The 20,151-nt window shown below is 38.5% G+C and overlaps 1 protein-coding gene across 2 annotated transcripts in view; it reads right to left on the bottom strand.

Annotated features, from left to right (window-relative positions):
- Positions 1–20,151, bottom strand: part of ST18 (ST18 C2H2C-type zinc finger transcription factor) — a gene marked incomplete at both ends in the record, with an annotated part of 93,563 nt that overhangs the window by 25,684 nt on the left and 47,728 nt on the right. For both annotated transcript variants that reach the window (XM_084279740.1, XM_084279741.1), the window contains 6 exons: positions 6,479–6,690; positions 9,850–10,055; positions 11,446–11,550; positions 13,029–13,119; positions 14,873–15,007; positions 17,769–18,566. In XM_084279740.1, the coding sequence (XP_084135866.1) occupies positions 6,479–6,690; positions 9,850–10,055; positions 11,446–11,550; positions 13,029–13,119; positions 14,873–15,007; positions 17,769–18,566 (1,547 nt within the window). The remainder of the gene's footprint in view (positions 1–6,478; positions 6,691–9,849; positions 10,056–11,445; positions 11,551–13,028; positions 13,120–14,872; positions 15,008–17,768; positions 18,567–20,151) is intronic.

The following is a 20,151-nucleotide window of genomic DNA, read 5'->3' as shown; positions in this document are numbered from 1 at the left end:
TCTTTCTGCCCCTTTTTAGTAAATAGTTTAATCTCCTGTGATAGTTTTAAGCCCTGAATTTGACAGTGCAGCTTATCCTGGATAATAACTTAGTAACCACAACATCTTATGCCATCTGTATAATATCAAATACATTTTTATACCAGCATTAATAAACCTTAGTTACAAAAATCCAAGATATTAACTATATCAGTGCCAAGCGCACACTCCAGGATCTGACAATATAGCTCTGCCATGACCGCCCCAGTGTTTTTTGGCTTCACAGTTGATATGTAACTATAGCAATGAAACAGAGCTACAGTAATCAAGTTTAATGACCAATGTAAAGTAAAATGCTAAATATTGTAGTTGCTGACATTTTTCATAATAAAAAAACTTGGGTTAAGTCTGCACAACCAACATTCACATAAAATTCCAGACCTCTGTGACAGATGGCTTAGGAAAGGAAGCCATGTGACTGGGCTGCAGTAGTTTTATAGTGCAAAAACCATAAATAGTGCAGATTCTCTGTCACTGACAAAATATCAACTACTCAGAAGGCAACAGTGACAACAAAAACGATGAAAACCAATTAAGGTTTTCTCCTCAATGAAGGCGGACATAGAAAAATATCAGGAAATATATTGTCTCTGAGAAACACACCAGTAGCCACAACAAGAAGCTCTAGCTGATAAGCAGAATATTTACCAACATGGATATTTAAAACTTTCTCAGCACTTTCCTGAAAGTCACGTAGAAATTGGGTTGTCCAATATGCACCTAATTGTGATCAGGGAAGGCTGGGTTGTGTGTTTGTGAAGTAGCGTACAGATGGGGTTTAAGAGAGCTCACAGATGCACACAACAATTAAATATAGTCAGGGAAAAAAATATCCCTTTTGCCCATCACAGGAGGGATCACACGTTTACAGCATGGCTTTTTATTCAGAATGGTATAAAAGAGCCATTACTTTGCTGCCTTCACAGCAAACTCCAAATGGCAGAGCAAAAAGAGAGGACAGTCAGAGATAGTGCTCCAGTTTTCATTCCTACTTTCATCCCACCCTCCTCTCAATATGTCTCCTTTGCTTGTTTTACCACATTTATTTTTACATTAATTTTAAAATGGAACTAAAAAGACAAAAATGGCAAATGGCAAAATATGCTAGAGCAGTGCTATGACACGCTGACAGAAAATGGCACTTACTATGCTTAGCTCAGACTTGCAAAGGCTGTGTTATCCTCAGTGGAGGCAAGATCTTATTACTGTCAACTCTAGTGCAAGTGCGAACAGGCCTATATTTATCCTTTTATCATGACATATTTAAAATATAGCTACCAAAACAATGTAAACTGTTCTGATGCTTCCTTAAAAATGTAAGCAAAATTAAGATGCAAACGTATCTTATTATTTCCTAACTTATGTTAGTCTGCAGCTGTCTAAATCTTTGCAGCCCGATTTTTATCTCATTTACATTTACACTGGTGTAAACCAGAATAAAAGCCTCCTTGAAGCAATGAAGAAAAATCAATGAGGGTGAGAGGATACATGCAGTAATTAAATTCTGGTTCCTCGATGTCTACTCCCACATCAGTGACAAGGTAATCACCCTCACAGGTTTTACAAGCAGGTGGAAAAAGAATTCCAGAAGAAAAAAAAATGACTGAAGAAAATGACTGAAGCATATTTTCTTTATTCCAGGATCTGTTCAGAGAAAAGGTACAAGTAGTACTCTACTATGAATATCTATCTAAAATGAAGACTAATATAAATACGTAAAAAAAAAAGCCTCTTCAAGTGCTTTTTACTTAAAAGTCAAGCTTTTCCAGACTTCTTTACTTCATGACATGTTACAGAATACTTTCTAGTACGTTATTAAGTGTCAGTCACAGAACTGAACTACAGGACAATAAAGAATGTTGTTTTTCATGACAAATTATTCCTGCATTTTTTCATATGCTTTTGGTCCATCTGATCAGTCCCAACATTTAATACTCTGCGGCGTGTTTCCAGTGACGATTACAAGTTAAGCTTTATGTCCTAGTTGGATCAGAAAGAGTGAATTATTGTGTCTGCATGAATCTTATTTCAAACCTGTGACCTTTGGGAGATTGTATCGTTACATATATAAGGGGTTTTGTGTGTTCTTTGGTTGGCATCAGCCGTACAACTTAATACTAAGTAAGCCCAAAGAAACAACATTATCAATGATTTTGCATTCCCACTAGCAGTTCTGTCTAGTTTGGAATGCTCAAAAGAGCTCTTTAGCTCTGCTATTGGGAGTAACTCTGAAACTAGTACCTTGCAATGTGTATGAATACTAATCTTAACGCAATCCATCCAAAAAGGGTAAAATCACTTCCATTCCCAGCCAATAAAAATCCATGCACCTGGTCCTCAGTTCTTCAGACATAAATTTAAGCAGTTGACTTCTTCTGCAGGAAATTAAAATACTAATTTGGGTCAAAATAAGAAAACTTGTACATGACCAACAACATCTGAGACAAAAATGAAATTACAATCTCAGCCCAGAGCAATTCACAAATTAAAAAAAAAATCTAGCCAGGAATATACTTAAGGACCAATATGCACAGCAGAGTAGCAGGATGGTAATGATATTCTAGTGATATTCTTGGCTGATTTTTTGTCCTGCATTTAGGCTTTAAGGTATTTGGAGTAAAGAACTGCTTGATAAGCGTGCTGAGTACTAACTGCATCATTGAAATAATTGATGCAATAATCACCATCATGAATATCCAAGAATGGAGAGACGACACAATTTTGTTCAAAACCAGAATTTGAACTTTAAACATTTTTAGCAAGTGTCATTCTTTGTTTTCTTTCAAGGCATAGTGTGCATATGCCGTTTTGTCTAAACAGGTGGGAAAACACCAAAACAGTCAACAAAATGTTTGGCAAGCAGCAGTGATGAGGCTACAGATAAACTGTATTGCTGCAGATACCTCTGTGAGACGTGAATTGCCGTGAGGGCTGGAAACAGGGAAGATCCCTGGATGTTTCAGTGACATAGACTCTTGCACTGTGCTAGAAACTGCAGGCAAAGACTTCTAGGGAAGTCTTTCTGTCAACTTCAATTGGAGTTGAATGAAAGCACATAAACTGCAAATCAAATGCAACCAGGAGACCGGTTTGAGGTGCTGGCCCCGTGAGAATTGGTTGATAGGGATTATAGTCAGGGGAACAGTTTACTGCAGTCCCAAGTGGAGGTTGAATGGCTCAGAAAGTGTAACATCAATGTTGTATTAATTATTTTTGAAACCAGTATGAAGAAGGTATCTGATGGTGTTAGTACTTCATATGCAGCTGAATAGATATTTCATAAAGAAAGCTTAGGATCCATTTTACCGCTCATTTCAAAATACATTTATTCTTTAAATTGCTTAAGATATGAATTAATGATTTTACTCTGGAGATATTTGGCAGATCGCCTTTGTACGTTAAATGTTTTTGGAAGTTTTGCTTCCCAATGCTACTGTTAATATGTAATCTTCTTTCTCTACCCTTGCTACCCTTCTCTTTCATTTCTTGCCCTAGACTTTCTCTTTTGAACTGATATGTAGAGAATGTGGGATATATATTAGAAAATCAATTAAGTTTATGAAATTTGGAACTGTGCTGTAAAAGCACCTTATTTTAAGTGTTTTCTATATTTACACAAAAGTGGTGACTATTCAAGGTAAAACATCCAACTCTTACTAAATTGGACAACACTCTGGAGGTCAAGAAATATAATGACAGAAAAAAAAAAAAACAACTTTGGGAATACACCTGTGGTAAAAAATGTTTTGGTGTTTTCCTTGCATGTTCAGACAAGGTGACATATACATTCCTTGGACAAATACAAGAAAATGAAACTCGCTTGAAACATTTGAAGCACAAATTCTGCTTTCAAAACTTAGAAGCACAATATTTTTACAGCTCTGACATTTGTGCAACTTGCAAAGGATTTTCTGCAAGTCCAGGAAATCCTCTGCAGTCCCGCATGTCCTCGGTCTGCCACAACACCACTTCACACCTGCTGTGTCATGGCTTGGATTGCTGGGAACCTGCTTGATGCTCCTGTAAGAGCAAACACCTTCACAAGTCAGGAGCTTTGATCTGCTGAAGTACAGACGGTACTAATCTTGGGCAAAGGAACAAAGGAATGTGGCAAGGGGCAGGGCTGAGAGGTCTGGTACTGTGGGAATCTGAGCATAGCCACCCCACAGAGGTATTTTCAGGCCTGGTGAATGTGGGTGCTATTAAGAGTAAAAAGAATAAAATCATTATTAACTCTAGTCATCTGTTGATGCTGCGTTATTTCAGTCTAAGTACTAATAAACTCTCAAAGAGATGCTTTGTATGATCTAAAAATATGTAAATAAATTCTAGCAATTAAACATTTCCCTTTGCAGCTAATACATAACATAGATACGTAGAAAGAAAGAAAGAAAGAAAGAAAGAAAGAAAGAAAGAAAGAAAGAAAGAAAGAAAGAGAGAGAGAAAGAAAGAAAGATCTCTTTAAAAAATAGCTTTGTATTTTAAAATAAAAAAGAATCTTAATTGAAGGGACTCTACAGATTTATTTCCACATTTTTTGCTTCAGTCCTGTATGACAAAGGTAATAAATAGCCAAAACCAAATAAAAATGGGTTTTGTGTGGTTTTGGCGACCAAAGCTGTTTGGGGCTTACTTGCCTGTGTTCTGGCCAGAAGCTAATTCTGATTCTTGTGTCAGATGTTTTGTAGCAGTATGCCCTCCAGAAAGTCTGGCAAAAGTGGAGGCAGGCAGATAGCAAGGTATGCAGGTGATTTTCTTTTAGGCTGGATTCCTGGCTGTGAAAAAAGAGTAAGCTATGTGCCCCAAGTGTCCCTCCATATCGTTACTATTATGTTCACTTTCCATTCAAACGTTCCCCATGATTTGGCAACTGTGAAGCAGGTACGGAGGAGAAAATCTTTGGGTTATGCCTGGTCCCTTTACTGCTCTTCTCTGGCAAGAAGGTCTATTGCTGAGGTCAGCCAAAGGCTGCGGCAGCAATTTAATCCAGCCATTGGCATCAGTTTCCATTTCCCTGCTAGAAGTCTCTATTGAAGACCAGTGGAAGGAGCTTTCTGCAGCATATATGAGGGATGGATCTGTCATCTGAAAAGGTTTGATGAACAGATAATGTCTGTTATGGGAGATGCATATGGATACACCTTAAAAAAGTCTACTCTGGGACATCTCGCAACATCAGTTTCAAGACCCAAAACTTCATGAGTGGAAGTCAAAGGCAGCAAAGTAGGGGATACTGCTCAGCAAAGGAGAAAGTCTTGAAATACCTAACAAGGTGTTATGCTGGTGGTAAAATAAGTGGTTCCCCATAAAGCATAATAGCTAATGTCGTAGCAATCATGAATGAAGGCCCAAGCAAATTGTGAAGAAACAGCTGCAGAAGCCACCTCTGGTGTTACAAGAGACAAGGTACAGTGATACCGACTTGCAGAGGAATATGTCATATGTCTTTTGGAGCTCACATCATGATTCAAACCTCTCAGCAGAAACACATTTGCTACTTTTTGTTGTGATAAATATACCTCTTTTCACTCCCCAGTGTTTTCAAGTTCTTGTAATGGCACTCTCTCATCTACACAGAGCTTTCAAAAGTTTCACTGCAGAGGAGCAGGTCTGACTTTAATACAAATAATAAACAACAGTGCTCCCACAACCACCGTCATCAGAAGAAAACCTTGTCTATTTTCATCAGCAGCATAATACTATGTAATGGCACAGCAAATAAGGCTCGCAGCTCGCACAGCACCATTTGTAAATCATAAAGATCTGCGAGGAAATGCAGAGCAGGAACCAAAACATGAAAGCCACATGAACATCTACGATATTAGGCAGCTTTCCATTACGACAGACTTGCCCAAATTATCTATCTCCAAACACTGTGGGCCTGATTCTCCTCTCTTGCCAGCAGAAGGGAGAATTTTACCAAAGTCAGTTGTTATTTCCCTCTCTGCACCTTGTCAAACTGTCATGAGCTCCAAACACAACAGACTCAATAGCTGTAGGTCTGTTCCGTTGCTACCAAAATATCGCCTTGATTAACAGTATGATTTTTCTTTTTTTTTTTTTTTTTTAAATCAGACTCCAAAATGATCACTTACAGCAGCTTTCAGAGGGAGGAAAATTCCCCCTTTAAACAGATCGCACTCGTTATCCACCACAGATTGTTACTGGATTTCAAATATCCTTCTTTTTCCCCCCCACAAAATTCCCCCCTTTTATTCAGGGCTCAATTATGAAAAGAGTAACAACATGATTCCTGCCATTTATTTGTTTTTATCAGAGCTGGTCACTATATTAATGATTTTTCTCTCTATCTCTCTTCAAAAGAGCATGCAAACAGAAGCCTCCTTTTTGGGGATTTAATGCAGTCACTAACATGAAAGACAGTTTATTCGCACAGTTCAGTAGCTAGCACACCCTCCAGGTTCTTGGACTACCCTACCTTGGCAGACAGACTCTGTGGTTTGTTGGAGAGGATCTCTGCTGCTTCCCTGCAGCGGGTGGAAAGGTTCAGGATAGCAGCAGCTGCTGCTATGTGGGTGTCTTCACTACATTGACCGTAGCTATAAGAGTTGGCATGGCAAGGGCTCTGTGTGTGGGCGCTAGCACTAGGCAGTCGATTAGAAAATTTCACTGGATTTGAAAAATGCTTTGCTGTTGAAGAGAGATTTGATTAGCAATTTCACATATGAGATTTTTTTCCCCATTAATAGTTTTGTTTCTCAGACCACAATTTCATACATTACAATATTCAAATAGCACATTTAAAACAATCCATTTCCTATTGGTAGTAAGGTTTTGCTGTAAAAATGGCTTCAGAAACACAATTTTTACCCGACAAATACACATTTATCAACAAAGCATCAGAGAACTGTACTCAGATTTTGCACATTCTTTACTCAGGCATTAAATGCAACGATGTCCAAGGAAAGACTGAACAAGCGTTACTGTGTTACCCGTTGTGACCTGACAATACCGGTGGGCAAAAGCAATTGCAAATGCATCCTTATAAAGGCTTCCTCTTGGAGCTCTGTTGCATAAAATACCCAACAGTCACTTGTCCAGTCTTGGCTAAAACAACACTGCTTACACTACTTAAATGAATACCTGTTATTTTAAAAGCTTTTCTTGTGTGAGTAAGGTGAACAAGACCACCTCTTGAATGAGTCAGAGCAACCAGATAAGAAAATTACCTGTTAGGTATATTAGGTCCTGATTTTATGGAAATTTTTAGAAATTCTGCCATTTAGAAATTCTTTAGAAAGTCTGCCATTTAATAAATATAAAAAAAAACCCAAAAAAGAGTAATGACAATGAACATTCAGAATAAAACTCATCTTGGCTCACTGTCTTATGTTGGCTGTCATTTGGAATAATACACAGATTTATTAAACACAAGATGCCAGCTGAGAATGAAAAACAGGTGAACAGAAAAGCACTTTCACAGACAAAAGTGGTGTGTGTGGTTTTTGTTTTCTGCTTGATCAGCAGCACTGATTCTAAAACAGGTAGAAATAACTCTGTTCTGGATTTTGGAGCCGTGATGTCATTAACTCTTGCAAGGAAAAAACCCATAACCATGATTTCAGCTCTTAGCAAGCAGCAATCACTTCTTTTGTCTGTAGCCCTCACAGTGTCCTACAAAGATAAACTAAGCAGCCTACACCCAGATACATCAAGAACGTTTCTGTGTATGGCCATCTGCTCACTCCATAAAGATCTGAGACCCAAGGCTCCAGATCACTTTGGATGTAGAGCTTTGGCTGAGTGCACTTTAATCCTAGACCTACACAAGACATCAGAGAACTCATCTTTCCTCAAACTTGGGATACTCTAAGAGAAATGCTTTTTTGTGTGTTCTGACTGTAGCTGAGTGCAATACTGAGTTTTCCTACGTACTGGAGTCATCTCAGTAGAGCCACACGGTAAAGTCCTTCTCCAGAGCAAATGACAAAGGATTTATCTACCCTGCTGTAAAATTGTTGCACAAGCAAGAAGCTCTACATTTTTAGCAGTTGCTATAGCCAACTTCAAATTATATTTAAAGAGCAAAATAGTGCATTTTCCATTACCTGCCCTAAAAGCTAAAAAAAACCCCAAACCAACAACAAGAACAAAAAAACTCACAAAAAAGCAGGCCATGTTTTGTTAACAAATTAAGTTTACAAATGCAGAATCCACAGAGGGCTAATGATGGGCTTTTGGCTAGCTAGGTATTTACATAGGATGCTGAACCAATCACTATATAACCAGCTTCTTACTGCCAACTTCTGTATATCTGCATAGTTAAAGCACTCACCTGCTTTTTCACTTTCACCTTTCCATTAAAATAATAGCTGCATGCTGCAATCTTTGCAAGAACAACAGGCTGCAAACTTCAGCCCTGATATACATTATACATAAATTGCATATGTATGGATTTGCATTTGTATAAAAACATTTCAATCATTTTTTCCCTGAAATGAACCTATGAAATAGACATACATCTGTGCAGAGAGACAGCTAATAGAGAATATTCAATTTTACAAACAAAATTGGAAAAGCTGCCACCCAAGAAGCTGGCAATGCACATATTTGCTTTCATTTGAACAAGCGCACTTTGCAGGCCAGATAAATATCTACTTTTCATTTGCAATTTTAAATGGGGTATTTTTATATATATATATATGCACACAAACACATCGATACCTACAAATATATATGAATGTATATATATGTATATATGTCTCTCTATATATGTATATATGTATATATGTGTGTGTGTACTTAGACACATACACAGATAAATATTTTATAAATATAAAGCATATAGTATACTGAGTATATAGTGTTATGTCATGCTGTGTTTTAAGTATGTGTGTATATATATATCTATATGAACATAATTTTGTGCTTTTCTGTTCACCTTACTATGAATGTTCGACTTTGTTGGGATAAGTGGGGTCAATTTGCAGTTTTTTTGTTTTTCTTTACTAACTTTTTTAATCGTGAATAAAAGACTTTAATCTATTTTCTTCTGTACCCAAATATGGTACAATTAAACCCTTTTTTTCCCATTTGAATAATAGTAAGAGAATAATTCGGTTTTTTTAAACTAAAGAGCATTTTATAATGGTCAATATAATGGCAGAATAGTGGTGAAATTTCTGATGCAGACTGTGAAGATCATCTGCAATAAATAATCAGTGTTCACACTGTGGTATCTCATTTGTACAGAGTAGTACCTCAGCAAATCTGTAAGTGATGCAAGCAGGGGGATCTCGATAGCAATTTAATGCACTGGATTTGTCTGCAGTACAGAAATATGTGATATCAAAACAAATTCAATCCAGGCCTGGATATAAAGCAGCTAAGAAAGGTGATCATTTAGGAGGAATACCTACATGGATGCATCTGCAAGGTATCTGAAGAGCCTTTTTAAAACCTAGCTTGAATTTCTCTGTACTACAATTCATAAGGTCTTGTGCAGACCCATTCTATGGGAATTCTCATGGTAGCATCCTGTCACATAAGGATACTGCAATTTAGCCAAGGAGAAAGGTTGCAGATAAGACATAAACCATTCCTTTTTATTACTCTTTCCCCTGATAATTTCTTTTAAGAGAAGCATAAATATGTTGCATTTTATAGTGACTGTATTTAGCATTCTAGCATTCTGTATTCAGAAAATTTGGGCCACGAGTGGTTAAAGATGCTTCCTACATATATTTTTTTTTAATTCTAGAAATTTGAAAGCAGAACAAATAAAAGGAAAAATAGAAAGCAATTGACATTTTGCCTGTTTCCCAAGATATAATGGAATTGCAAGCTTACATTCAAGGAATGGGGGTGTTTTTCGTCCTTGTGCCACGGGTGCTATTGTGCGTTTGCCAAAGACTTGTGCATCAAAGCTGGCATAATCAAATGGTACTTTCCCAAACTTCTCCTGTTCTTTCATCAGGGTGGCTCTGGAGGAGGTGACTGGCTGTGAAGTTCTGTAATTGTACTGAGCTACCTCTGGCTGCTTTGCTAAATTTGTCCTGCAAAGATGAGGGGAAAAATCAGTGAGAAAGAGAGGAATATCTTTAAACAAACTTTTCTTGGAAAATGAGGTATGGTTGCATCTCAATATCAGAAATTGTGCTGCTGCCACAGAAATAAATAATGTATTAAGGTGCCTGATCTAGTAGTCAAAATGTACATTGACTTCATTCAGCTGTAAAGCTATAGACACAAAAATACCTAGTATTCTCTAGTGATGGTGTGGGCTATTTACAAAAAAAAAAAAAACCCAAACAAACTGATTTACTTCTCAGTTACCACTGTACCATTGTGCTTCCTTTATTTCTAAAAATTGTCTGAATTTTTGCTAGTCAAAGGACTTATAGTTTTATGGTTCACTATTATACTCACTTTATTGTGAATGAGTATGGTATAAATATAATATAAGATGATCCAAAGTAATTGCTTCTGTTATTTGGGAGGAAAGAATGATTTATGGTGTGTTATTCCATTTAGTTACTGTTCAGTAACTACTTGTCTTTAGTAATTTCCTAAGGACTTTTCATATGTAGAGTTAAGGCACGTGCAGTTGGCAGACACATGGACGTAATATTCCGTAATGGCTCTGAAGGAACCATTAGAGCTGATCATGTCAATAATCCACAAATTAAAGTGTCCCCAAATAGACCTGAATATAATAGGTTGTAATGGTCCTGGTGCCAATGATGTGCAAATTATGCATGTCTGTAGGGTCCATATAACTCTCAAACAAAATACAATTGCAATAAAAATGTTTCCCCTTTTTGACACCATTGAATAAAAAATAAATTAAACTAATTAAACCAATAAACTTAAAATAAAGAAACTCAAAGTATGAATTATTCAATGGTGGGGAAACAGAGTGAGCAGAATTCTGAACCCTTCCAGATAACTGCAGGGACACCACCACCCACTACTTGGGATGAACAGAAGATTCCTCTGAAAAGAATCACAAAATAAGTGAAGACTGTTATGCTAAAAGTGCAATAAGGTCAAAGAGATATTTAGCCAAGTTTCAATGTCCAAAATACTGTCACAAAGGAAAAGTTCTTGAAAATTGTTTAAACCCTTTCAACAAGAGAGGAGATCTGGTTTACAGGAGAAGGACACTTGAGATGCCCTGTTTAGACTGTTTGTGTTGAAGTTGAATCTAGTAGAATATATTTGATTGCTTTTCAAAAGATGCCTCTGTTGTCTTTAATGTCAGTCACATGCAAAAGAACCAGCAGAACGCTGGTTGCTAATTTTGAGACAGGTTCATGTCATTTAGCTTTGCCGAAGTTCATCCACTTACCTCTGCACCTAAATCTGAAATCAATGAGAGATGTGAGGAGTGATTGACAGAGTTTTTGCAGAAATACTTTAGAGACAGTTTGTGAGGACTCCTACCTGTGAGTCTGATCATGGCACTGCCCAGCTTTTGGGGACTCGAGCTGGTTCTTTTCCTGGGACATTGCCAACTTTTCAGCTGCAGCAATTGGACAACCAGAAAGGCTGTTTAAGAGCAAAGTGAAGAAAAGAAACAAGAAGAAGAAGATTAAAATTAAATCTTAAGTAAAGGACATGTGCGCTGTGGAACCCAGTCACTCTGAACCTCCCTAGTTCCCTGTGCATTTCTGGGACCTGCTGCTATTATAGCCCAGATTACTCAGGGTTTTTTTCAATCCTTAATGCAATACTGTGAAATCTGTTTATTTAAGGTGATATATCTGGAAACTGAATCATGTAGGAGTTTTCCACAGTTCAGCTTTGATGTTTTGTGGCTGGCAAGTCACTAGCAAATTTTTTGACAAATGACATTTACTTTATCAGCTAAACCATGCATATAAGCCTCCTGCTGATTAAAAGGAAAGTGAATTTGGGAAAAAAAATGAGTATGTGAGTGACTGTTACCAAAGAACACATTTTATCAGTTCAAGTTATGCTTTGTTTTATTTTTGTTTGCTTTATTAGATTAGAACATGTTTTCTTACCATATTCATGGGTCGCTTATGCAGTTGATGCACTGCAAAGATGACTGAGGATTTAAAATGAAAAAATATTTACTGGTTCCTTGTATATTCTTGTAGATGACTTGCAAACTCTCTGGTTAAGACTACAGGGAGCACAGTAATATGATTGATTTTGGTGACCTCGTACAATAATCAATCACCAATAAAAAAGAAAATCCCACTTAAAGGTAGTTCAACAAAGAAAGTTGGTTTTTAAAATTTTCTGTCCCAAGTTTGATTGTAAGATTGACATTGCATTTTTCCAGAGGGACTATAATGGAATATTTTGGCTTGCTGGGTTCCAGCAGAAAGCAGTGCTGACAAGAGCTGTGCCGACAGCAGTGACTTGCTGGAGATGGAGCGAGTCGGCTCTCTGCCTCACCTGCAGCCCAGCTGTGATGCCACAGCTGCCTATCTGGAAGGCTTTTCTCAGTTTTACTTTCTCCCTGCAGGCAGCAAGTTAAACAGACAGGAGTGTTCCAAGCAGGAAGATGACATTTCTGAGCATAATAAATGGAGTTAGTTTTTACAGGGATTCTAAATTATTCCACTTAAAATTTCCTGTTTTGCTAAAAGGGAATGTGCCTTAATGGGAAATTCCTGCCAAGGACTACCATGCATGTGGTGCAAAACAAAGAGTCTTTGGTTTCCGCTGGGTTTTCCAGTGGTAGCAATATTAATGTATTTGTTCATTCCTACCCATTTTACATGATGGTGTTTCACAGTGAAGACTGTAATGAAACTGCAGTTTGAAATCTCATCTGTGAAAAAGACTAGTGGAATTTGCCATCATCAGCGCTGCAGCCATTTTTTATATAATGAAATTAAAAACAAGTATTTGGTTATAAATAATACAGGCTATCCTTGAAGTTCATCGGCATTCTGCAGCATAGTACATAAAATCTGATTCCAAGGTGTGCCCATCAATTTACCACTGAGTGCATGTTAGATTTTAAATGGACAGGAACTTTTCTGATCTACCTTCTGTGTGTGTTGCGATTGCTGTTGACATGTCCTCTTCCAGTGCAGCCAGGAGTGGGGCACTTCAAAACATTTTCATGCATGGCAAGAACTAAAGAGGGATAAGAAAAAAAAAAAAGAAAAAAAGTGATAATAACATATATCAATTAAAAATACATATATTAAAAAATATGAACATTTCCCTCCGAACATGGATTCTCAATTCTGTGACAACAGAAGAAAAGGAGAAGCAAAGGACCTACAACACAGCAAGGCAAGTTTATACCTATGTGTTTGTAGTGTGGCTTCCCACATGGACATCACAGTTTTTAGGGACTCCGAAAGAACCACAGCAGAGGTTAGTAAGGATATTACATCATGAAACCCTTTGCTCCATGGTTCATACACCACTAACACGGTCAATTAGAAAAGGGTGGTGATATAGGAGCCTTGGGCCAGACAGTCACGCTACATAGAGCTGAGTCCCTTTCTGTCTCAGAGAGGGCAAGCTCTCAGGCACAGGAAGCTTCTTTGCCTTGCGCCAGAATTAGATGATCTGATCTGAGCATGTCTCCTTTGAAACCTGATAACCTTCTGAAAATCTGAGCTGTACTGAAACTACATTTCACCAATAGGTCATGCTCCCAAGCAACGGTTTATGTGCTTAGCAGTGGTCACAGCCTCTTGTGTGTATGTTTCTCATGCCCTTTAATTTTGTCCATCTTTACTAAGACTGAGATGTATACCTGTGTAAAACAGAATAGATCTGTGTACATCTGCCCTCGTGACTTCAGTGCTGCATTACCCCTTTGTGTGCACAGTGCTTCAGAGAAGATGACTGTTCAGTCAACTGGTTTGTTTTGTCATGAACAAAATCATGATTTTTTGGGGGGTTTTGTTTAGCAGAAAGTATCTGATTGGAAGTGTGATAATCAACAAGGACTTGTCAATTTTAACTTTTTAGAAAGTTAGTGTTGCTAAGGCCTTCCAAATGTAGCTGCCTGCTTAACTCAGCAGATGTTTCCATACAGTTTAGTACCAAATTTTTAAAAAGGGAGAGTTACAATGAGGAATAGGATGTTGGTAAAGTGCAAGTATCCTTTTAATTTGTTGGTTTGCTTTCCACCACAAAAAAAAACTAACTAGTTTATTTAAATGAGTAGTTTCACATCAGGTTTTGGCTTATTATGCAGCATTTCATTGCACCACGTTGCAGGATTGCACACACACACACACACACACACACACAATGAGAACAGCACAGTTTGAAATGAGCAGGGAATTTCAGGCTAGACGGGGCATAAAAAGGTTAGCACGATGCAGTCATAAGAAAGGGATATGCTGTGGACCAACGCTGGGATGTACCGATGGAAGAGACCTTTTGGAGCTCAGTGGCAAGGGGAAGACTGGAAACATCTCTGAGTAAGCGTGCCCAGGCCTCTTGGTTATTGGCAATGAAAACCAGCAGCCTTGGTGTGTGATTATGGCAAATCAGGTTGCAGCTGTGAAACAGGCTGGTGATTTCTCTGCTGCATGCCTTTAGCAAAGGCATTAGCAATAAAGACCTTGAAGACACATGAGACTAAAGCATGCAGGTCTACTGGCAGTGTGGGGATAGTCTGGCTCTCACTCTTCCCAGGCCACCTGAGGAGCCTACTACTAAGGAGTACTTGAGCTTCACAAAATGAAGAACTATTACTAAAATCTGGGGAGTGGGGGACAAAGAAGGTGCAATGGTTCCTCTCAGCCTCATTCTGCAATCTCACCCAGATGAAGTGGGCTTCTTGTCCAGCTCGAGCATGCAATACCCACAACACCAGGCCAGATCCAGCTGTTATTCTGGACTACAGGGTGGTGATACTCACTTTCTAGTGGCACTCTAACTTTATGTGGACAGCCTGAGAGACTGCGGTGGTGAGGGTACAGCCCAGTCACGTGCCCTGTGCCATCACATCCTGGGATGGGACATTTGGTTTCTCTCTTTTCAGGCCTGGGTGAATCTGCAGAGAAATCAGATAAGGGTTTTTTTTTTTGTTTTAGCCCCTGTCTGCGCTCAGCTGAGTTATCCTAGCAGTTTGGTACTCTCTATTTTGTACTTCAGATGTAATTCCCACACGAAGTTTTAAGAGACGTATGTGATTTAAGCATCACCTCAGGTTTTCACATTGTGTCCTTTAAACAACGTCTTCTCCCCACATCCCACGCCCCCAGTATGCCATTTGTGTGCTAAACTATTTAGCTTTAGGACTGTGGTGTCATTTATTCCATTCAGAGCTTCAAACAGGACAGAAGCCACAATCCAATAAGCCAGAAAACTGGCAGCATCAGCCAACGGGAAGATCTATAAAGGAATAAATAAAAAAGCAGAAACAATCTTTTACTCCGTTAATGTCAGACTCCGGGAAGCTGGGACGACCAAATAAAAGCTGAGGTGTGAAACAAACAAACAAACAAACAAAAAGCGTTTCAACCAGAAGCCATTCCTTAAATATCGCAGATCTCTAGGCTGTAGGTTCTTTGTTAGGAAACTGAATACATGCCACTTTACATTTGAGAGGCAAGGCAAGCAGCTCCCTCTGGTACACATGGCAATGCTGCTTTGTGGAGCAGCCCACAATGACAGTGAAAACATGGAGCAGCCGATACCCTTTCAAAGGCGAGGTCTCAGCCCAGCCCCACAGCTACCAGTCTGTAATGGCCGCAGTGCATTCCCAATTTATGTTTCAAGCACCTAGAATTGTGCAAGAAGCACTGGTCAGAAAGCCTTTATTCAATTTCCAATGCAGGATCAAAAGTCTGGGCGAGAAAGGAATGAATTTTGGTCCAGAAATTCTCTTGTGAGAAATCTGGAGGAAGTGGCCGCATAAATTGCTGAGGATGGTTTTAGCTCCATCTGTGATTGGCTGCCAACAGCATTCGGTGCTGGGGGAGAAAACAGCTGCAGCCAGCACAGGGAGCAGCCTCCTTCAAGCTTGTTTTGTTGGACCGTGAGGTAGGGCATGCTTAGGGACAGGATTGCCAGAGACAGCTGAGGGTTAAACTTCCCGGCAAGGAGGTTTTAGGTAATAAGAAAAAAAAAAAAAAAAAAAAAAAAAAAGAAAAGAAAATAGACTGAGCATCAACAGGAGACCACATGCTTTTCAGAATCACTGCAAATGGAAAGTGCTGCAATAGTGGAGAGAAAATAAAGAGGAACCCTGAAATACGATTTCATTTTTTCCCAACTAATTGGAAACGTTTATCATTAAAAAGATGGAAAAATATAAATTGAAGCCATGTTTTTCTGATGTAGTATCCAAGACAGAAAATTAAGAGCTGATGGGTTTGATGGTGGATTTTTCTGAAATAAAACCCAGTTAATTACGTAAAGTGAAAAAATTATGTGCCTGATACTACACTGGCAAAAATCATATGTTTTTTATATAACCTGAACAAAGCTTGACCCTCCACGAGTGTTACCTCTGAACACACCTACAAACTGCATCTAATAACAATATTAGGCAAATCAGGAAGGGCCAAAATCTGCCATGCTTACCCACCACTGCTCCTTCCTGTGTGTGCTGTGAGAAAGTCACATTGACTCCAATGTGAACCTGGTGAACACAGCTGGTCTCAGGACAAGAAAAGTTATCTGTAAAATTCCTGCATATACCGTTGTCATCTCAGCAAATAAAGATTCATGTAGTTTAGCAAGGAAGTAGAGTACTACTTTGCTTGCATAGCTTAAGGCATGCTAATGAAAGTACTGCTTGAGACATAAAAGTGAGATGCATGCATATTCCTCCCAAATGCTACAGGAAGTATAAGTCAGTTATCTTATGCATTAAACGTTTTAAATAATTAAACTACTATATTTGCGATGTCCACAGGGACTACTCTAATGTAACACCAGATAAACCATAAATCATTTATTCAGAGCAGAAGTTGCAGCAATATTGGGGTGACCTCAGTATACTTGGAAGCCCAAAAGGAAAAGTCAAAGGACAGATGAATGTTTCATTACTTACTAGAGCAGAGAGTGTGCTTACAAAATGACATCTCCTGATGTTCTGTAATTATCCTCAATCGAGGAGTTTCATATGAGACAGCCCAGTTTACAAATCAAACCCAAATCTTTAAAATACCCACTTCTGGAAGCCTGATTAACAACTGAAAATGGAGCAATGTTCCTACAGCTCTGTGGGATGCCACAAACCATCAGAAACAATAAAGATTTTGGAACTTGCTGGCCATTCTGATGGTGAATGAGGCAGAAGAGCACGGCTTGTGCTTTCCTGGCTCAGAAGCGCTGGCTGTAGCAAAATGTAATGTTGACACGTGAAGTAGCCTGAACTCTGAAAACACATGGCTTAGGAATTAGGTGGTATGTTTGGAAGAGGCCAATTTTTCACCCTAACCTTTCCTTAAGCACCGTTTTAATGCTTTCTCTTTTGGCTGCTGAAATTTAGGAGGTATGTATTAACGCCCTATGGAAGAGGAGGCAGAGGAGGAGGAAAAGGAGGAGAAGGAGTGTCAGTGCCAGCTACACAGCCCTTTTAGTAGCCATTACTGATCATTTCACATAGTGGTTTGGCAGGAAGCCAATTACCTAGCGTTTAACCTGGTTAGATGTAAGGCACTAGTGTGAAGGTACATAATTAACAAAATTACCAGCTAAATTCCAGATTCTTTACTGTTGCTATAAAACCCAGCTCAGAATCCTCTATCAGTCACAGGATAAATGCTTAAGCCAATAAGAACAGCCAAAAAATGCTTCCTTACGTTTGTTGCTAAATATCTGTCTCCCACCAATGTCAATAACTTTGGTTTGTCTCCTTTCCCCTGCTAGATGCTCCAGGAGAAACCTATCCAGTTCCTTGTAGGTGCTGTGAAACACATGCCCTTGCTCTGCCTGCAGAGCGATTGCTTGTTCTAGCAAACTCAAGTTCCCTTTTGTTTTGTCCAGCTCAACTGACACTTCTGTGGTTTCTGACAGGCACTCGTTGTCATCTTCTTCGCTTTCAGGGAAGGGATTCTGAATTCTCTTCTCGAAAGGATCTGTGTGAGAGTCCTGGGGGGCTCTTAGCTCTGTTTCTGAGTCACAAAGTGTTTCACAGGTGCCAAATTCTACCTCTTCCTTCTTAATTTCTGGGATTTCCAGGATGCCAGGTTGATTACACTCTAAAATATACTTCTGAGTTACGTGGGGCTTTACACTGGTTTCTTCTGAGAAATTTGAGGAACTGTCCCACTCATTCTCCATAATTTCAGAGTTACTTTCATTTTCCTCAGAGGAACAGTATTTTGGGTCAGAAATAACGGTCTTTTCCTTTCCTTCAGCCGAGTTAATCATGTAACATTCATCAGTGTCATCGCTTTCTGTTTTTAAGGATTGAATGCCACTGTCATTTAGATTTTCTGCCACTGTCTGACTGGGTGCATCTTTTGATAATTTTCCAATGTTCAGCAAAGACTTGGCCATGGCATCTTGATAGCTGGAGTAGTTATCTTTTCTTTGACTGGAGTTTTCTTGCCCACCTGAATGAGGTGTTTCCTCGGATGATTTTGGAGTACTTTCCTCTGCATGAAAAAGCAATCAACAAAACAAGATAAAAATATGTAAGAATAACTACTCTTTGTGTCTTGTAGTAGTGATACGAAGACATTTACTTACCAATCTCCACTTCTTTACTCAAAGGTACTCTGAAATGATTGAATTCACCAAGGCTGTGTTTGAAACGACTGCTCGTAGCATCAGAAAAAGCCCTTCTAAGATTATGTCTACTTTTTATTATAGCTCCAAAGCTATAGGAAAAATAAATATGTTGCCATTTTTCACTGATGGGGAAGACATATTATCTTAGAACACACGCACATTTGTATATGTCCATATAATGTGCCATATATAGATAGATACTTTGCATATACGCACAGTCTGTACAATACATACACATACATACGAGCACACATGCACATTTTGAAGTTCTTCTAATCTGTTTTAACTTTTCTTTCATCTAAGATTCCCAAATATTTTCCAAAAATAGACCTTAATTACTTTTCCAGTCACCCCAGATCCCATGAAAGACCTTGGTGGAAAAAACCCTCAATACTTCACAAAGGGCAAGCTCCTGGTCACCACTGCAATTGCCACATTAAGTGATAGATCAGGTCATGCACAGGCAAACAGAAATGGTTGTTATGTACAGACTCATAAAGGACTTGTTAAAGACACCACTGAAGTGCATCCTGTCTTTATAAACATCTTTCTTCAGAAGAAAAGCAGCAGCCAGCAGGTAATAGAGGCTGCATGTAGGAGAGGTTGTCGGTGTGGAAGACAATATGCCTTTTGTATCTCATTTAATTTTTTATAAACATTTCCTCTGACAAGGACACTCAAAAATACATCTCCATCATCTTCCTTTCTGGTAATTATCTCTCTAAAATCAACACTGGTTTGCCAGGATCAAGTAAATATTGCCATAGTAACTAAAAGCATTTTTGGATGAAGGGAAGAATTTAGTCACAACACTAGCCCCTTCAATAATGCTGATTATAGGGTACATTCTTTTGTTGGGATCTATTCAACATAAACTGAAAAATTTAACATTTTACTTCCTAGAAAGGAGGATGAATAAACAAGCACAGACTATTTCATAAGATGTGTCTGTCCCCTCCTGAATCAGAAGAACTCCAGGTTTAAATAATAAATTAAGCATAGTCTAAAATGCAAATGAAGTTTCTCTCAATAACACAGCGAGCTATTAAGAGAAAGTGTAAAGGGTTATGATAATTTTAAAGTATTATGAACTACAGAAAACAAATAAAAAGCATTTTCAGTGAATATGTCCAATTCATTGAACTATTCTCTCAATCCACTTAACTACCCACATGTGTACAATAATGATTTATAGACATTATACCTAATTATGCATATTTGGGCTGTGTTAGAGTGCCTAACAAAAGCTCTAGAAAGCAACAATTACCTCTGTTGCTTAGCTACATAGTTTAAAATATTCCTATTAAGTGCAGATTATTGTGGAGGGGAAAAGGGGGACAAAAATGCACATGTGCACCACAATGCATTTCACTTTACTGCTGCCAAACTGTTAGCATTTTGGGTCATTTCCAGTTTACATAATTGTTTGGTTCAACTGTTTGTTATATG

This window comes from Gallinula chloropus (genome assembly GCF_964237585.1).
Source record: "Gallinula chloropus genome assembly, chromosome: 2".
Classification (NCBI taxonomy): Eukaryota; Metazoa; Chordata; class Aves; order Gruiformes; family Rallidae; genus Gallinula; species Gallinula chloropus.
This window is presented reverse-complemented; position numbering and strand designations above follow the sequence as displayed.